We start from the raw sequence: 17,177 nt of genomic DNA on the forward strand, positions 1-17,177 counted from the left end.
TATCGTGTCGTTCGGGGAGGGGGGAAGTGTTTCGTAGAATTGGTCGTTTAGATCGTTTAGATCGATCGAGCCGACTAGTTCAAGACCAAACAGATCGGTGATGAAACAGTGGAAACCTTAAATCTGTAGATCGAGTTCGATTCTCTTCACGATGAACGGGGATGACAGAGACGTAGAAAAGACGAATAAAAAAGGTACATGAACTGTCAGGTGCTGCAGAGCCTCTAATCCATGTTCACCAACATCGTCATCCATTCCTCGCAAGAACCTTGTCAATAGCCCCAGAAACCTCGCAATACAATGCAATTCAATTCAATCAATCCAACCATCACATGCCAATTCCCCAGTCTCCACTGTTTTTAGTCTTGACAGTTGAGTCAGGGGTCCCTCTCCGTCCGTTACTTTCTTCAGTTATTTTCTCCAAATTCTAACTTTCATGTGAACCCGTTAACGAGGTAACATACACATACACGCGGTACACACAGAAAATCCGGCATTCTTTTGCCTGTTTTCCTAAAATATGTCGCTGCTGGTTGCTGCTGAATCTCTGCGGCTCTGGTCAATTTATACTTGCAGCCCTGATTGGCCGAGTCGGAATTCTTCATTGGGCTCTCGTCGACTACTGTTCGGAGTATATTGTGGGATTTGTGGCTGATGGCGGCCAGAGACTCGGAGTCCAGATCGATGGATGACGCCGAGGTGCAGCCGGGCAAAGAATACACCGGGATTATTTTCCAGATTGTCTCAGCTGACGATTTCGCTGGAGATGATCATGAGCTTACGGAACTAACTTGAGAAGCTCGGATGAATACTTTCTATGTGCACGCCTAGAATAACCAACAGTAGGAATCGAAATTTGTGGCCATAACTCCCTTCCTAAGCACCAAACCCAACGCCATCAATCCAGAAAAGTACATACAATCAGTAAGCTTCCTGCTCTCTCTCCACATTCCCCCGACTGCGCCGCAACCGCTCGGACAAATCCAGTTCGCCCGCACGTCGGCTGACACTGGTCAAGAAGGCTCCCCGTCCGCCGAGCTTGCTGCTGGCGGCGCGTGCCTTTTCCTCGGCTTCACGTTCCGCTGCCTCCTGCGCATCGGCCTTTGCCAGCCTCTCCGCACGCATGCGTTCCAATTCCATCGCGTTCTGCTGCATCGCGGCCAGCCGGGCTTCTCGGTCCTCGTCCAGCTTGCTCGGCCCGCGAGCATCGCTCTGCGCTGGAGGAGGAGGAGGGGATCGTTGACGATAATGGTAGGGTCGTTCGTCTCGGTCCCGCCGAGGTGACCGTTCACGAGAACGCCGACGTGGGGAATACGAGCGGTCTCGGCGAGAGGGACGGTATGGCGAGCGCGATCGATGTCGAGATGGGGATGGTGAGCGGTGAGACCGACGCCGATCGACTGACGGTGACCGATGACGGGCGGGAGATGGTGAACGGTGCCGGCGTCGATCCACTGAAGGCGACCGACGCGATCGGCGCTCTCGAGCTGGAGACGGACTTCTGGAGCGGCTGTATGAGCGACGCTCACGGCGGTCTCGGTCTCGGTCTCGGCGGTCGCGGTATCGGTCTTCGTCGTCGCGGTGTCGGCTCCTTCGAGAATGGCGATCATCATCATCATGATGTCGACTCCGGCGCGAATGTCTATCTTCATCGTCTCGATGTCGGTGACGGTGACGATGCTTCCGATCCTTATCTTTTTCTGTAGATTTGTCCAGTCCCGCTTCCTTGAGTAATTGTTTTCGCCGCACGGGATCATTCATCATCGCCTCGTATGCGGCCTGTTCTTGTTTCTTGATCGCAAAAAGAGGGTCTTCACGGATCTTGGCCGCGGTATCTCGAGCTGTGTTGGCATTCTGAGCCTTCAGAAAGGAATCCTCCTTGGCGGACTTCTCCAGTTTCTGATTCTCCGTGCCCTTGAGGAGGTTATCAATCCGTCGCTTGCCCAGAAGATATCCCTCCATTTCCTCCGTAGTGCCTGGCTGGCCGGTTGAGGGCCCATTGTACATCCACTCCACTCGGTTTAAACGTTTCTTCCCTCCAGCGGCCTCCTGTAACTCCTGGAGCTCCTGAATCTGCCGCTCCTCCTCGCGCTCGCGCCGCAGTTGCTCGATGCGCTTGCGCTCTTCGAGCGCCTTCTTCTCAGCTAGCCATGTTCGCTCCTGGTTCTTCTGGAGGACGGGGTTCCAGCTCTTCTTCAAGTTCAGATCGCCACCCATTTTGACGGTTTGCGGGGTAGCTACCCCGGACGAGACGAACGCGGGTCTGTATCGAGACTGAGCAGTCTATCAACGTTGCTGCTCAGGGCTGGGGAATAATGCCACACAGGCTTGTTGATGGTCAAGTTGCTTTGACAATTTGACAGTTGACCATGGGCTTGGCCAGGCGGCTGGGCTGTGGCGATGTAAAACGCAGCCGGTTAACTTCCATAAATAGTTTAGCGTACATAGTGACTTAGATAAGCAGCTCCTCCAACCTCCACCAATCATCCTCCAATGAGGCTGACCGGCGGTATCGCTATCAACACGGCAGGCATACAATCATCAGCATTCCAAATCGAAGCACGCTGCTCTGCGCCCGTCTCAGTTGGGTTCAGTCACGGTCTGTTACTGACGCAGATTCACCGCCATCATGTCTGATGACGACGATTTTATGCACGATTCCGCCGATGAGGAGTAAGCTCTGCACTCCGCCGCGGCGATCGCACAGCTGACAGTCCAGATACGATTTCGAATATGAGGGGTCCGAGGATGACGAGACGGGTGATATTGGCATCGAAAATAAATACTACAACGCGAAGCAAATAAAGCACGAGAACCCAGAGGAGGCGATTGACGAGTTTCTGGGGGTCCCCGCATTAGAACAGGACAAAGGAGAATGGTGAGCCTTGGAAGGCTGAGATTGTATGACTGAAGCTGACCTCTGCAGGGGATTCAAAGGGTTAAAGCAGGCAATCAAGCTGGAGTTCAAGTTGGGTCGATATGACGACGTAAGAAGCTCAATATCCTTTTGAGATCCTTTGTTGACCCAGTATAGGCCATTGAGCACTACCGAGAACTGTTAACGTATGTCCGATCTGCTGTCACACGAAACTACTCGGAAAAGTCTATCAACAACATGCTCGATTACATTGAAAAGGCGTCGGATGATGAGAAGGCGTATCATTGCATGGAGGAGTTCTACCGATTAACACTGAATTCTTTCCAGAGCACCAATAATGAGCGACTGTGGCTCAAAACCAATCTCAAGCTGGCCCGTCTATGGCTCGAACGGAAAGAATTTATCCAGCTGGAGAGGAAGCTTCGGGAACTGCACCGTGCCTGCCAAAGGGAAGATGGCACGGATGATCCTAGCAAGGGCACGTACTCTCTAGAAGTATATGCTTTGGAAATTCAAATGTGCGCTGAAACCAAGAACAACAAGCGACTCAAAGCGTTGTATCAGCGAGCATTGCGAGTCCGGTCGGCAGTGCCGCATCCCAAGATCATGGGCATCATCCGCGAGTGCGGTGGCAAGATGCACATGAGCGAGGAGAACTGGGATCAGGCGCAGAGCGACTTTTTCGAGTCCTTCCGGAACTATGATGAGGCGGGCTCGATCCAGCGGATCCAAGTCTTGAAGTATTTGGTTCTCACGACGATGCTGATGAAGTCGGACATCAACCCGTTCGACTCCCAGGAGACCAAGCCCTACAAGAGCGATCCGCGAATCTCGGCTATGACGGATCTCGTGGATGCGTATCAGCGTGATGACGTCCGTGCATATGAGGAGATCCTGCGGAACAATCAGGAGCTCTTGGCCGATCCATTCATTGCCGAGAACATTGACGAAGTCAGTCGCAACATGCGTACCAAGGCGATCCTCAAGCTCATCGCTCCGTACACCCGCTTTACGCTGGCTTTTGTCTCCAAACAGATCCGGATCTCGGTCGCTGAAGTTCAGGACATCATTAGCTATCTGATCTTAACGGAGCAGCTGAATGCCAGGATCGACCAGGCAACTGGGACGGTCGAAGTGCAGAGCACGAGCGACCATGAGCGGCTCCAGGCGTTGCAGGAGTGGACATCATCCCTCCGGACGTTGTGGACCACCGCTCTCAACGAGGGCGAGGGATTCCGAGTGGATGATTCGGCGATCTCCCAGCTGGGAGGGGGGCCAACGGGGTTCTCGCCGAGCTTTGGCGAGGAAGCCCTATCGCCGACAGGACCTGGCAGGGGGTGGGCCGAGAAGGCGCTGGCCAGTGGTTACTAGGAGACATGATATAATAGATCATGATTCAATACAGGTTCTTTACCGAGGAGCAGTATCCTGAACCAGAAGCATCACAAGCACATGTCTCTCATACCCGTAGATCTTGTGGCTAGTTTAGGACCCTTCATTATCCCACACCTTCTGTATTCCATATTCAACCGCTTCTGCCTTGCATGGTGGTCTTTATTCTTGTAGCCAACCTCCCAATCGCTCTAGTCATCGCCGAGAGTTATCTGCTACCAACGCAACCCGGAGCTCTCTTGACAGGCTGACACGTAGTAAAAAAGGGCCCAACTGTAGTAGTGATTACATAACGGTTCCGTTCTGTATTCCAATGCCTGCTAACCCTTGTCGAATTCAAGCATGCATGGCCATTCGCCTAGATGCATAACCACCAATCGGAGCGATTCAGCCTTGTTTATCAAATGTATGAACTTTTTTTGGTTTCTTTTTCCTCGGTTCTTTGCCTTTTTTTTTCCCAGCCCATGCGGAGAAGAATAAGATCTGGTTGGGGTCAGTACTTTCATTATGAATATCAGTGGTTGCTGGTAAATGGGCTTTGCGGCGAGGAAATTTGGGGATATGGACGCTGTCGTTGGCAGGCAAGAGAGTCGCAAAGGTCATTCGGATGAATTGAGCCACGCGCCCGGAAGGGGCCAGGGTTCGAGGATAAATACTATGTAGCGTAGCTCTGACCCATAGCTCCAGCCGATACCGTAGCTGGAACTCGGTCATTGGTTATAGGATCGGAATCAAGAATGTCAAATACTTCAATGGCAGAGGTGTAGGCAGAGATTGTTGTTGCCCCAGGAGTAAGTTAAAAAAAATTTTTTTTGCACCGGCTCTGGTCTGTCAATATCAAAATCTCGGCGCAATCAACAGATAGGATCTTGAAAGGATCCAAGATGTAAAAGCTTGAGCTTGAATACGGGCTGTTAAATTATTCTCCGCCAGAACCTGTAATCGTTGGGAGTTTGATCATCTAAACGATACGCCCTCCTCATTCGTTTCCAGGTCCGGTAATTTAAGTTTTGGTATTGTCATGACAGTGCATCCGCGCTTGCCATCGAGTCCTGAGGCAGAAATTCCCGGTCAGAGCCAGTACAGTACCGTAATCTTTTCCGAGACCACCACTCTGCCTATCGCCAATCTCGATCGCGGCCAGAACAGTTGAAGATCCCAAGAAAAAGAAAATCGCGACAGAATCACCTCACATCGAGTCTCAACTTTGCCGGAATCCACGGCCGATCCGCCTAGCAGGGAACTTGGTCTTAACATCGGCCCGTGCCACTGACCATTGGACTTGATCTTCTCGTCCTCACTCACCCCGCACGCATCATTACACCGCGTGTGCTGGCCTCACTTTTCCTTAAGTGCTAGGTTCAATCAAATTGACACCGCTAGCTGCGATATCGGACCGTCCCCTTGGGATCTTCACTTGCGGCCTTGAATTTGAATCTGCTTTTCTTGTTCCGTTCTAGACGGACAGTTTGCCTCCTCACTACTCCGTATCCAGTTCTCGAAAACGATCCCATTCGCAGTCAGTCCTTCCGTCGTGGCTTTGAACCGTACTTATTGTTTTTAATGTACTAAGTCGATCTCCATTTAAAATGCCCCAGTTTGCTTGATTTTCGTTTCCGCTTCCGCTAACCGTGCTGGAGTCGGTTCCTTTTTAGTTGCCGTCGCTTGGATCCACCCCTCGATAATATTGCATCAAGCACCGTCAACGGCCCGCTAACACTTCATTTACCGGTTTCTGTCCAATTCCCGGGTTAGAGTCGAGATACGGTCGCGGCTTCAGAGTTCGATCCTTTCGCCGGGTCTCACGCAATTGATCAAGTCTTCTCTGTCGCTTTCAATCCGACCATGGAACCGCTCTCGCAAGAGGAGTTGCAACGCTTCCAAGAACTGTCAAACGAATATGAACCGGACATAAAGGTGCGCCGTTTGTTGGCTCCGTGGGATTCCTATTAATCAGTTGGCTAATCCATAGAATTGCTGCAAACAGGGCCCTCTTGTTTCCGTGAAGCAGTCCAGCCAAATCATTTCGGCAGAGTACGCAAATGCGGACCCGACTTACGTGACGAAGACAAGTGTATGTAATATGCTCGTGGGGAGCTGCATCATGCTTTGTGTGGAGCATTGGCACTGACCCTTGCAATGTAACGCAGGCCCTTGCCGTCACACATCCGTTTACGCGAATCATGAAGGGCGACGGCAATTGTGGCTGGCGAGGTGAGGGCCCGCGATTGGCATACTGACTGGCGCTGACGCCTTCGGCAGCGGTGGCTTTTGGTTATTTTGAGAACTTGTTTTATCTGCGGGACGTCCTCAAGGTGCAGCAGGAGCTTGCCCGGATCAAGTCGCTGAGCCAATTGTTGCAGCAGGTCGGCCAGCAGGAGCATCTGTATGAAATCTTTGTTGATGCAACTGAGGAGGTCTTCAATCAGATTATCCAGTCCATTCAACAGGGAGTGCCAGATGAGTCGTTCCTGGTGGACGCGTTCAATGCAGAGTACAACTCCAATGCTATCATTACACATTTCCGGGTACGTGCTTTCTTTTCATACAGGATTCTCTCAATTCATGAACTAATGCAAGCAGCTCTTAACAAGCGCTTGGATCAAGCTCAACCCCCACCGATACCAGGCCTACTTGCCCATGCCGATCGATCAGTACTGCGCGACGCGCGTTGAGACTGTCAAGTCTGAGATCGACGAAGTGGGCCTGCAGGCTTTGGTGCATGGGGTTATTCAAGACTCTGGAATGGCGGTCGAGATCCTCTATCTGGATCGAAGTCAGGGTGACAGGGTCACTCCTCATATGCTGACACCAGATCGAGCCGCCATCTCTACAATTCGTCTTCTCTATCGGCCGTAAGTAGTGCCACAGTGCTATTGACTCCACCCCGCGACACCCACTGATAGATACCTGCAGGGGCCATTATGACTTATTGTACACTGCGCCGCCACCGCCGCCGGTGAACGTGAATCCAGTAGTCAACTACCAGTATGGGATGATGACCAATTACGCGTTCTTCGACCAGGCGGCGCCGTCGTTTGACGTCAATCCGCAGCTCATGTCGATACCGAACCTCATGCTCGATCCAACATACCCAACCGTCTCAAACACAGTAATGCCCTCTGCCCCCAGCTACATATCCCTTCCTCCGGCACCACGTCCATACTATTCCCCGCCAGTCAGTCCGCCTAGTCAAACGACTGTGGCCTCGCCCCCTCCATCAAGCCTGCCGCTAAGTCCACCCAAGTCCAATGACGACCCGTTTCGGTGGAATGCACTGGCAATGAAGCCGGAGCTCAGACAAACACACCTCACGTCGGCGCCTTTCCAAAAGTTCGTATACACCTATCCATCCGCCAATCGGATCTAGCTAATAGCTAACTTTTTGTGTAGCTCCGAGTACAATACCGCGCACTTCAAAAATCCGGGATTCGAACCGGTCCAATACGCCTTTGATAATAAAAGCAAATAGATTGCTCTCTTAGTTTTGGGTTAACGCGCAGGACCGCGCCAGTTCTTTCAACTTCCTCTGATGAGTCATGACTTGATGTTGACGAGACAATCTTCCGGAGACTGTCATTTTTCTCAACGGGGTCTAGTCTTCTCGTTCATGCCATCACATTCTTGCAACGCCTCATTTTCAGAAATCGGCATTCCATTTTACCTTTCCTGCATTCATTCTTATGGTACACATCGACCATGATGAGCCCGATAGCATGGTGTTGGCTTGACTGGAGTTTCGTCGTGCTCGGGTTGTTGGGGTCAGTCGGTAAATGAAGGAGTTTGTGTGGAGCGCTACAAAGCTTTCTTTTTATGGTGCATGAAATGATATCAAACCGAGATCTCCCAGAATCTCAATACTAAATATTATTACTATTCAAACCATTCGAGCTCTGAGCTCACTGCCCGCTGGACGCGCCTGAGGCTGTAGATACTGTACTTACCTTATTTGGAAGTGCCGAGGATAAGGTTATCACGTGATTGCTGACCAGAGTGGGTCCAGGGTCACTCGTCCATGGGGTTCAGGGACGGGCCATCAGGGTTGATCAGTTGACGGAGCGATCAAGTCGCGTCTTGAGACTCGCCAGCAATACAGGAATAGACACGGGCAGAACTCCAGCATGCGGATATCCCATACGTTCTGAGCGGCTCCAGAAATGAAGCCGGGATGTACGTACTACCCGTTTTGGCCCCGCGAAATCGTCCTAACAGGAGAGCATGTCGGCATTAAGGGTCGACCTCGATGTCTCGGTACGTCTTCGACGTGCAATTCTGCAAAACGACGTCTTGCTGGTCAAGCGTATCGTGAAGAACTATCCGCAGTATTTGCGGAATCCCGATTTTGCGGACCGGAGTAACACATCGTTGCATTTGGCGGCTATCAAAGGACATGTGGAAGTGTTGGTCAGTACAATTCGATACGGAAAGGGGGCGATTATATGCTGATTGGGAGGAATGCTGTAGAAACTGCTCCTAGCCTTTGGCCATGACTCGTGCACCCCCGTCGTTGACCGTACGGGCTATAATTCCGCGCCTGGAATCAGCATCAACACCGATGGCTCGACAGCGTTGCATCTTGCGGCCGCGCATGGCAATGCGGACTGCGTCGAGGTTCTCTGCCAGACATTCCCGCACATCATTGACTGGAAGAACCGTCAGGGTCACACGGCGCTGATGCTGGCCGCGCAGGGCTCCCAAGCAGCATGCGTCTCGTCAAGCACCGACCATGTGCTGCCGCCGCAGGTTCGGCGGCCTCGCACCGGATCCGTGGGTACGGTAATGGCGTCCGAGGATGTGGCAACGCTGAACACGTTGCTCGCGCATAACGCGTCGGTGACGGCGGTGGATCGGTTCGGCAACACCGCGCTGCATCATGCCAGCGCATGGGGCAATCTCAAGGCTGTCCGTGTCCTGCTGCAGGCGGGAGCGCCGCCCCTGGCACCCAATGCCGCTGAGTACACGCCGCTGGACTACTCGATTACGATAGAGGCTGCGCAGTACTTTCGCAGTCTGGTGCGCGACGTGGAGAATCAGAAGCTCGGTGTTACTACCTCCCCGCAGCGCTCCCGTGGCGGGGGTGAGGGCTCTATCAAGGGTGGATCGCCGGGAAAAACTAGCGTTAAGCTCGTCTTGGATACTGATCGTAGTCGGGAAGGGGCCAGTTCGGATGATGATGGTGCTCCGTGTACGGCGGTGCGGGTTGAACAGTCGCCGGCCGATGACCGCTCGTCCGCGACGTCGGTTTGATTTATTGACCTGGATCCTGTCGCTTTATGTGGTCGATAAAATGATGTTTGTTGCCATTGTAAATACTTGCAATCTCGAACCAAGGCACAAGTGTAAATATGACAGATTACGAACATCCATTTGCAAAGTAGGAGTGAATGGTCTCTTAGTTGATTCATATAATACTACCTAATATTATGCGCATTTTTGGTTGCTTATTCGTGTTGTTTCATTGTGATGCCGCGGTGATCTTAGATCATCTCCGCCGAACTCCGTCTCAACAAGCTACGTATGTAACCCCGGATCGACGCCCCATCACATTCTCGCTCTCCACCATTCAAGTACATACACCCTCGACCATCGACGATCCAGTCTCGCCTATATGTGAATCCATGGACTCTCCATCTCGCAGGTCGGCAGTCTCAGTCGCCTAGTAGACCGTCCGCTCCCGATGGGTTCCTTCACGGGCTACCTGCTGGTCTATGTCCTGGGCGGCGTGACCTTTGTTCCTCTGCTTCTGTCGTTCGTCTTCCTCCACGCGTACCTGACGCAGCGGCCGCCGAAACCACCGCCGAGCGAAGCAGAGAAAGACGATGCGACTGCCAAAGACCCGCTCCGGCATCCAGCCGATGACCAGTACAGCCTGAAGAGCGGCACCGACGTACTCGCCGAGGAGTTCAAGCGCACCCATGAATCCGACGTTGCGGCGGGCTACTTTGCCGTCTGCCGCGAGTATGTGCCTGGCGGCGTGAATGGCAAACCGCCGGAAAGGACAACGCCAGCTGGCGACGCTAGTATCGGCGGGCCCGAGAGTCCCAGCGTCTACCAGACGATGTACCGCAGCATCTTTGAGCGCAAGTCGCAGCAGTCGTCGATCGAGCCCGTGAATAACAATAGCTCTGGGAAGAACGGCCGACGCGCAAGGAATGTTTTCTATATTGTGCTCCGGCATGGCCATCTCATGCTGTACGACGACGCGGAGCAGATTGAGGTCCGTTACGTTATCTCGCTCGCGCACCACGACGTGAGCATCTACAGCGGAAGTGATGAGGTGATTCCCGAGGGCGAGCTCTACATTCGGCGTAACGCCATTTGCCTGACGCGTCGCCCGGATTCCATCGCCGACCTGCGCGGCTGGACACCGCCGTTCTATCTCTTCTGCCAGAATCAGTCCGTCAAGGAGGACTTTTACCACGCGTTGCTGCGAAACCAGGAACGAGTGCCGAATTCGCCAGACTCCCCACCCGCGGTTCAGTACTACAATGTTAAGGATATCGTTACGCTCGTGCAGCGTCTGCATTCGTCAGAGGAGCATCTTCAGACGCGTTGGATCAACGCCTTGATCGGCCGACTGTTTTTGGCACTATACAAGACGCCAGAAATGCACGACTTTGTTTGGAAAAAGATCACAAAGAAGATCTCCCGGGTGCCCAAGCCTAATTTCATCTCAAAGATTGGTCTTCAGAAGATCGACATGGGCCACGGCGCACCGTTCATCACAAACCCGCGGCTCAAGGATTTGACGGTCGATGGTGACTGCACCGTTGAGATGGATGTGAACTACAGCGGGGATTTCCGCATCGAGATTTCCGCGACGGCCCGCATCGATCTGGGCCAGCGCTTCAAGCCACGCGAGGTGGACATGATGCTGGCTGTTGTGCTCAAGAAGCTCAACGGCCATGTCTGGCTGCGCTTTAAGCCGCCGCCGAGCAATCGGCTGTGGGTCTGCTTCTCCGAAATGCCGGACATGACCATGAGCATTGAGCCCATTGTCAGCACGCGCCAGATTACCTACGGCATCATTCTGCGTGCCATCGAAAGCCGAATCAGAGAAGTCATTGCCGAAACCATTGTCCATCCCTACTGGGACGATATACCTTTTCTTGATACGAGGTCTCTACCTTTTAGAGGAGGTATCTGGGAGCGCGAGGTTTCGAAACCCGGCGTCAAGCCCGATATTCCTGACGAATCGGGTGGTCCGGAGACATCGGAGGAGGCCCCCGAAGGCAAACCCGCCGTTGACTCGCTCAGGGCCAAAGATGAGCGCACGGTGAGCATGCCTGAGGTTGCACAGACCGACCAGGCTCCGGGCTTGAAGTTGCGAAAGAGCTCGAAATCGATCAGTTCGGAGCCGAATCCAGAATATGGCGCCATATCCTCCTCCTCATCTTCAGTCGATAAGAACAATTTGGGCACCTCTACCCCGGACTTTATTCGACCCCGGGCGTGGTCGACCGTAGCCGATCCGGTGGTAACCCCGGACCATGGCCGCGGCGACAAAGCAGATAGTGACTCCACACGGAGTACATGGCGGAGAAAGAGCAAAAGCAAGAAGGATGCCACTAGCTCGATCATGGAGATCAAGACGCGAGCACAGTCTCTTTCCTCGCCGCCAACGCCTCAGAATTCGCCGCCAAAGGAGCCTGTGGCGGTCAGTAACGGGGATGGCAGCACTGATATGCAATCTGACATTCCTCGAAGGCCCGAATCGGTCTATTCCAATACCGACTCGTCCGGAAACGGCACACCGGACACGATGTCTCAGGCGTCGACAAATGTCAACGATGAGGGCAAGCGAAACCGGACGCTGGACTCCATCACCAAGTCCTTTACCAATAGCATATCTGCTGAGCGGCGCCAGACTATGGCGGCCATTGGCTCTGCCACCGCCGCGGCAGCGAAGAAATGGGGATGGAATGTCCTCAGTAAGGCGGAGTCACTCAGGAACTCAGACTCTGGACCCAAGCCGGGAACGCCAGAGCATCCCATTGGACGCGGGCACCCGCTTCCGCCACCAGGCACTCCCCTACCGCCTCCAGAACGTGCTTCGTCTGGAATCAAAGCCAATCCAATTTCTGTACCTCGGCGGAAGCCCGTGCGGCCACCCATGCCGTCGCGTAAGAGCGTCTCCAGGCAGGAATCTAATCCTGTCTTCACGGATGAGCTGCTTGTCGTCGAGGCACCGTCAGATTCTGAGCCCAACAGTCCAATTGTGGCTCCTCCGGATGGGACAACTTCCGGTAATGGAGACGCCGACACGGCTGGTTCGGAAGATGCGAGCTCGCGTGAGCGCCGAGAGCCTGGCGTGGCAGACGATAATGACACGAGCTTAAATCCGGGCATCGAGCGGGCACCGGTTATGACATCCTCCGAAGAGACAGAAAATTCTCTGCTTGGACGATCATCGCGATCGTCGACAGCAACGAGCGTGACACCGCCAGATGGGGTTGAGCTGGCGAAGCCTGAGCCTGTCCACAATGGCTCGTTGCGGCGGGAGGAAGTTGTGTCGTGATGACCGTTGCACGAGGGACTGGTCATTGAACTTGGGGTTTCTGGCGTTGTATAAGGGTTGGTTGGTACTCTACACTGGTGTGGAAACGACAACGGAGCGATTGGAATTGGGCATTGTAGGAGTTTTGGTATGGCTTATGCTAGGTTCCGGGATGGTATATGCATAGTATGGTTCATGGAAGCTCCTTTCTATGTCTGCTGGTCAGAGATGAGTATCCTACTTTGCGAATTAGCGTATATCCGGACACGGCAATGAATTCAGCTTATCCGGCTGGGTTTATCGACAGAATAAGATCCATAGAACTTTACAGTATTTCTTTTGCCTTTCTCGCTCAACTCCCGCAGGGTTATACCTAAAACCTCCTTTAGAATGCCAAGACCGGGCTCCTCCCGCCCCGCGGAGTTCACGCCGGACCAATCAGGTCTGGTCCCGCCCAGGGGTGCGCTAAGTGAGGGCTGAGTAATCCGGCCCAGGCCAGGCCGTCCGCCCTGGATATTCTCCGTACCAGGCATCGAAAATACCTAAGCCACGGTGCTTCGTCTCCCTGGTTTAGAGCTGCGTTGTTGATATTTTGCCCTCCGTGCCTTGTTCTTAGTCGTCTTTTTTTCTAGCATATTGTCGTTTTGTTTCTTTGCATCCATTCCGAAGTCTCCGTGCCAGCTTGTTTGGGCAGACATTACGTTGCCAGGAGCTCTATTCGATTCATCCCGCAATTGGCATTGATCGAAATCTCCCCGGGCTGCCCTCGTCAAGATGAGCAGGTTGGATATATCCTTGGCGCATTGCATTTTTGCGGCCGTGCTAACTCTCCCAGCAGCCGAACCGAAGCCGATCTCTCGGTTAATATTCGCAAAGCTACAAGCATTGGTTCGTCGCATTCTCTCTCCCCTTTCATTGCGAGGATTGGATTAGAATTGGACTGACAATGATCGATTGGGTATATAGACGAGACAGCACCGAAACGTACGCGATCGCATCCGTCGAAACCCTACCTCGTACTTCGCAACGGAATATATACTGATTCAAGGGAACGACTAAAGGCAAGCACGTCCGCAGCTGTATCGTCTACACATGGGACCATAAATCGTCGGCCGCCTTTTGGGCGGGCATGAAAGTGTGCGTATTTCAACTATCCGAGAGTCCCGATGTGCAGCCCTGACGGAGGATTGTCGTCGATAGTCAGCCCATCCTCGCCGATGAAGTTCAGACTTTTAAGGCCCTGATAACGATCCATAAGGTCCTGCAAGAAGGGCATCCGGTTGTTGTTCGTGAAGCGCAGAGTCATGTGAATTGGATTGATAGTCTAGCGCGAGGTATTGCAGGGGATGGGATACGAGGTGCGTGCGGGAAGCTTTCGGTGGCCCAAGGATGGTACATACTGAGTTATTCGTCTAGGGTACGGCCCGTTGATCCGAGAATATGTCTTCTTCCTCGAGTCGAAGCTCGCGTTCCATCGACATCACCCGGAATTCAACGGTGCGTTTGACGGGCAAGATTGTGTGGGCATGTGTTGATGGCAGCAGGCCTGTTCGAATATGAGGAGTATATTAGCTTAAAGTCAACGAGTGATCCCAATGAAGGGTGAGTGTCATGACAAACCGCCTTGGCAATTTACTGACACTGGCTAGCTATGAGACGATTACCGATCTCATGACGCTGCAGGATCAGATTGATACCTTCCAGAAGCTGATCTTTTCGCACTTCCAGCACGGGACGAACAATGAGTGCCGAATTTCAGCGCTAGTCCCGCTGGTGCAGGAGAGCTATGGCATCTACAAGTTCATCACTAGCATGCTGCGGGCTATGCATACAGGTACGGTCGTCATATCAACTAGCTTAGAATAATGCTAATTTGAGCAGCTACCGGCGACGATGAAGCCCTTGAACCCCTGCGCAACCGATACGATGCACAACACCACCGATTGGTGCGGTTCTACTATGAGTGCTCCAACCTGCGATATCTGACCAGCTTGATCACCATCCCGAAACTTCCCCCGAATCCTCCGAACCTCTTGTCCGAGGAAGATGAGCGCCCTGCGCTGCCGAAACGTCCGAGTCGCGAACCTGAGCGCGAGCCCACGCCGCCGCCGAAACAGCCCGAAGAGCCCGAACCGATTAGCGAGTTCTGGAACAATGAAGCGAAGCGGCAGGAGGAATTCGAGGCCGAGCAGCGCCGACTGCAGCAGCAGTGGGAGGAGCAGCAACGCCAACAGCTGCTGGCCCAGCAGCAGGCGCAGCGCGAGTTCGAGGAGCAGCAGCGACGACAGCTTGAACAACAACGGCTGGCTCAGGAGCAGCTGCTCCGCGAGCAGTACCAGCAGCAGACCCAGGGCCGCATCGCAGAGCTTGAACGGGAGAATTTGAATGCGCGAGCGCAGTACGAGCGCGACCAGCTGTTGCTGCAGCAGTACGACAAACGGGTCAAGGACTTGGAGGAGCAAATGAGCAGCCTGAACAACAATTTCACCCTGCAGATGAACTCGAAGGACGAACAGATCCGCGCGCTGCAGGAGCAGGTCAACACGTGGCGCAGCAAGTACGAGGCCCTGGCTAAGCTGTACTCACAGCTGCGGCAGGAGCACTTGGATCTGCTGCAAACGACCAAGAGCCTCAAGCTCAAGGCCGCATCCGCGCAGGAGGCCATCGAAAAGCGCGAGAAGCTGGAGCGCGAGATGAAGACGAAGAACCTCGAGCTGGCCGACATGATCCGCGAGCGGGATCGCGCGCTGCACGAGCGCGACCGGCTCAAGGGGGCCAACAAGGAGGAACTCGAGAAGGTCAAGCGAGAACTACGGCTGGCCATCGAGCGGGCAGAGAATGCCGAGAAGCAGAAGGGGACAGAGATTTCGACGTTGCTGTCCAAGTATAATCGGGAGATGGCTGACTTGGAGGAGGCTCTACGGGTATGTTATATTCCGTATCAAGTTTCTATCTATGGATGGTCTGACGTTGTTAGAACAAAACCCGTGCGCTGGAGGAGATGGCCGCGAAGCGCACTGAAATGGATGAGGATGTGCAGGCCGCCCTGCGGGAGAAGGATGCCGAGATTGAAGTCTACAAGTCCGGCATGGATGAGGCTTTGATGGAGCTGGAGCAGCTGAAATTGGTGAGTTGCTCATCTCGACTTCAAAGTTATGTTTGAGAGCTGACGTTTTCCCAGCAACAAGGTGATACCGATAAAGCGCTTGACTCGCAGATCGACGAGGTCCTGCGCAGCACTGTTGTCAAGATCAATGATATGATCGACTCTGTGTTGCAGAGCGGTGTGCAACGCGTGGACGATGCATTGTACGAGCTTGACTCGACAATGCAGGCTGGTAATCAGAACGCGTCTCCGCCGTACGTACTCTCCCAAGTGGAGAAGGCGGCGGCGTCGGCGACGGAGTTCTCAACAGCGTTCAACAACTTCATCGCGGATGGCCCGAACTCGTCGCACGCTGAGATCATCCGGACGGTGTCCGTGTTCTCCGGCTCGATCGCAGACGTGCTGAGCAACACAAAGGGTCTGACGCGATTTGCGACGGACGACAAGGCGACGGACCAGCTGCTCAATGCGGCGCGAAAGCCGGCGCAGGCGACAATCCGCTTCTTCCGCAGCCTGCAGTCATTCCGCCTGGAAGGGCTGGAGGCACTGCAGAAGACGGATGTGGTGATCAACAACAACTTGGAAGTGCAGCGGGATCTGCAGGCGCTGTCGAAACTGGTGGAGACGTTTGCTCCCAAGGACAGCAAGATCAGCACGACAACGGGCGATCTGGGCGAGATTGTGGACAAAGAGCTGGAGAAGGCCGCGGACGCGATCGACGCGGCGGTGGAGCGGCTTGCCAAGATGAAGAACAAGCCGCGCGACGGGTACACGACGTACGAGGTGCGGGTCAGCGACACGATTCTGGAGGCGGCGCAGGCGATCACGACGGCGATCGCCGAGCTCATCAAGGCGGCGACAGCGGCGCAGGAGGAAATTGTGCGGGAAGGCCGCGGCAGCTCGTCGCGCACGGCGTTCTACAAGAAGAACAACCGCTGGACCGAGGGGTTGATCTCGGCGGCCAAGGCGGTCGCCTCGTCAACCAACACGCTGATCGAGACGGCAGATGGCGTTATCAACGGCCGCAACTCGCCGGAGCAGCTCATCGTCGCCAGCAACGACGTGGCAGCCTCCACCGCACAGCTCGTCGCTGCCAGCCGCGTCAAGGCCACGTTTATGAGCAAGACGCAGGACCGCCTCGAGCGGGCCAGCCGGGCCGTCGGTGCGGCCTGCCGCAGCCTCGTCCGCCAAGTGCAGGAGATCATTGCCGAGAAGCACCGCGACGAGGGCGATGCCATCGACTACTCCAAGCTCAGTGGCCACGAATTCAAAGTTCGCGAGATGGAGCAACAGGTAAGTTTTTC

General features: G+C 54.0%; 6 protein-coding genes across 6 annotated transcripts in view; 5 read left to right on the forward strand and 1 right to left on the reverse strand.

The window, feature by feature from the left end:
- Positions 1-921: 921 nt before the first annotated feature.
- VTN49DRAFT_1729 (uncharacterized protein) lies at positions 922-2,217 on the reverse strand (the record flags this gene model as incomplete). The annotated part of the gene is made up of 1 exon (XM_069409375.1): positions 922-2,217. One exon carries the CDS (start codon positions 2,215-2,217, stop codon positions 922-924), a length of 1,296 nt encoding a protein of 431 aa, XP_069270768.1.
- A 412-nt stretch (positions 2,218-2,629) lies between these two features.
- VTN49DRAFT_1730 (uncharacterized protein) lies at positions 2,630-4,249 on the forward strand (the record flags this gene model as incomplete). Its single annotated transcript, XM_069409377.1, has 4 exons — positions 2,630-2,673; positions 2,720-2,878; positions 2,927-2,987; positions 3,035-4,249. 4 exons carry the CDS (start codon positions 2,630-2,632, stop codon positions 4,247-4,249), a joined length of 1,479 nt encoding a protein of 492 aa, XP_069270769.1.
- A 1,866-nt stretch (positions 4,250-6,115) lies between these two features.
- VTN49DRAFT_1731 (uncharacterized protein) lies at positions 6,116-7,742 on the forward strand (the record flags this gene model as incomplete). The annotated part of the gene is made up of 7 exons (XM_069409378.1): positions 6,116-6,187; positions 6,258-6,344; positions 6,421-6,484; positions 6,533-6,798; positions 6,854-7,125; positions 7,187-7,603; positions 7,664-7,742. 7 exons carry the CDS (start codon positions 6,116-6,118, stop codon positions 7,740-7,742), a joined length of 1,257 nt encoding a protein of 418 aa, XP_069270770.1.
- Positions 7,743-8,488: 746 nt separating this feature from the next.
- On the forward strand, positions 8,489-9,517 carry VTN49DRAFT_1732 (uncharacterized protein; the record flags this gene model as incomplete). Its single annotated transcript, XM_069409379.1, has 2 exons — positions 8,489-8,674; positions 8,735-9,517. The coding sequence occupies 2 exons, from the start codon at positions 8,489-8,491 to the stop codon at positions 9,515-9,517; spliced, it is 969 nt and encodes a 322-aa protein (XP_069270771.1).
- A 430-nt stretch (positions 9,518-9,947) lies between these two features.
- On the forward strand, positions 9,948-12,788 carry VTN49DRAFT_1733 (uncharacterized protein; the record flags this gene model as incomplete). Its single annotated transcript, XM_069409380.1, has 1 exon — positions 9,948-12,788. One exon carries the CDS (start codon positions 9,948-9,950, stop codon positions 12,786-12,788), a length of 2,841 nt encoding a protein of 946 aa, XP_069270772.1.
- A 753-nt stretch (positions 12,789-13,541) lies between these two features.
- Positions 13,542-17,177, forward strand: part of VTN49DRAFT_1734 (uncharacterized protein) — a gene marked incomplete at both ends in the record, with an annotated part of 4,318 nt that continues 682 nt past the window's right edge. Inside the window, 11 exons of the mRNA XM_069409381.1 lie at positions 13,542-13,549; positions 13,606-13,655; positions 13,734-13,751; positions 13,829-13,904; positions 13,968-14,125; positions 14,184-14,264; positions 14,312-14,369; positions 14,417-14,601; positions 14,649-15,691; positions 15,745-15,894; positions 15,949-17,166. Coding sequence (XP_069270773.1) covers positions 13,542-13,549; positions 13,606-13,655; positions 13,734-13,751; positions 13,829-13,904; positions 13,968-14,125; positions 14,184-14,264; positions 14,312-14,369; positions 14,417-14,601; positions 14,649-15,691; positions 15,745-15,894; positions 15,949-17,166 — 3,045 coding nt within the window. The remainder of the gene's footprint in view (positions 13,550-13,605; positions 13,656-13,733; positions 13,752-13,828; positions 13,905-13,967; positions 14,126-14,183; positions 14,265-14,311; positions 14,370-14,416; positions 14,602-14,648; positions 15,692-15,744; positions 15,895-15,948; positions 17,167-17,177) is intronic.

The sequence above is a fragment of the Thermomyces lanuginosus genome, assembly GCF_041956635.1.
Source record: "Thermomyces lanuginosus strain ATCC 200065 unplaced genomic scaffold VTN49scaffold_22, whole genome shotgun sequence".
Lineage (NCBI taxonomy): Eukaryota > Fungi > Ascomycota > Eurotiomycetes > Eurotiales > Trichocomaceae > Thermomyces > Thermomyces lanuginosus.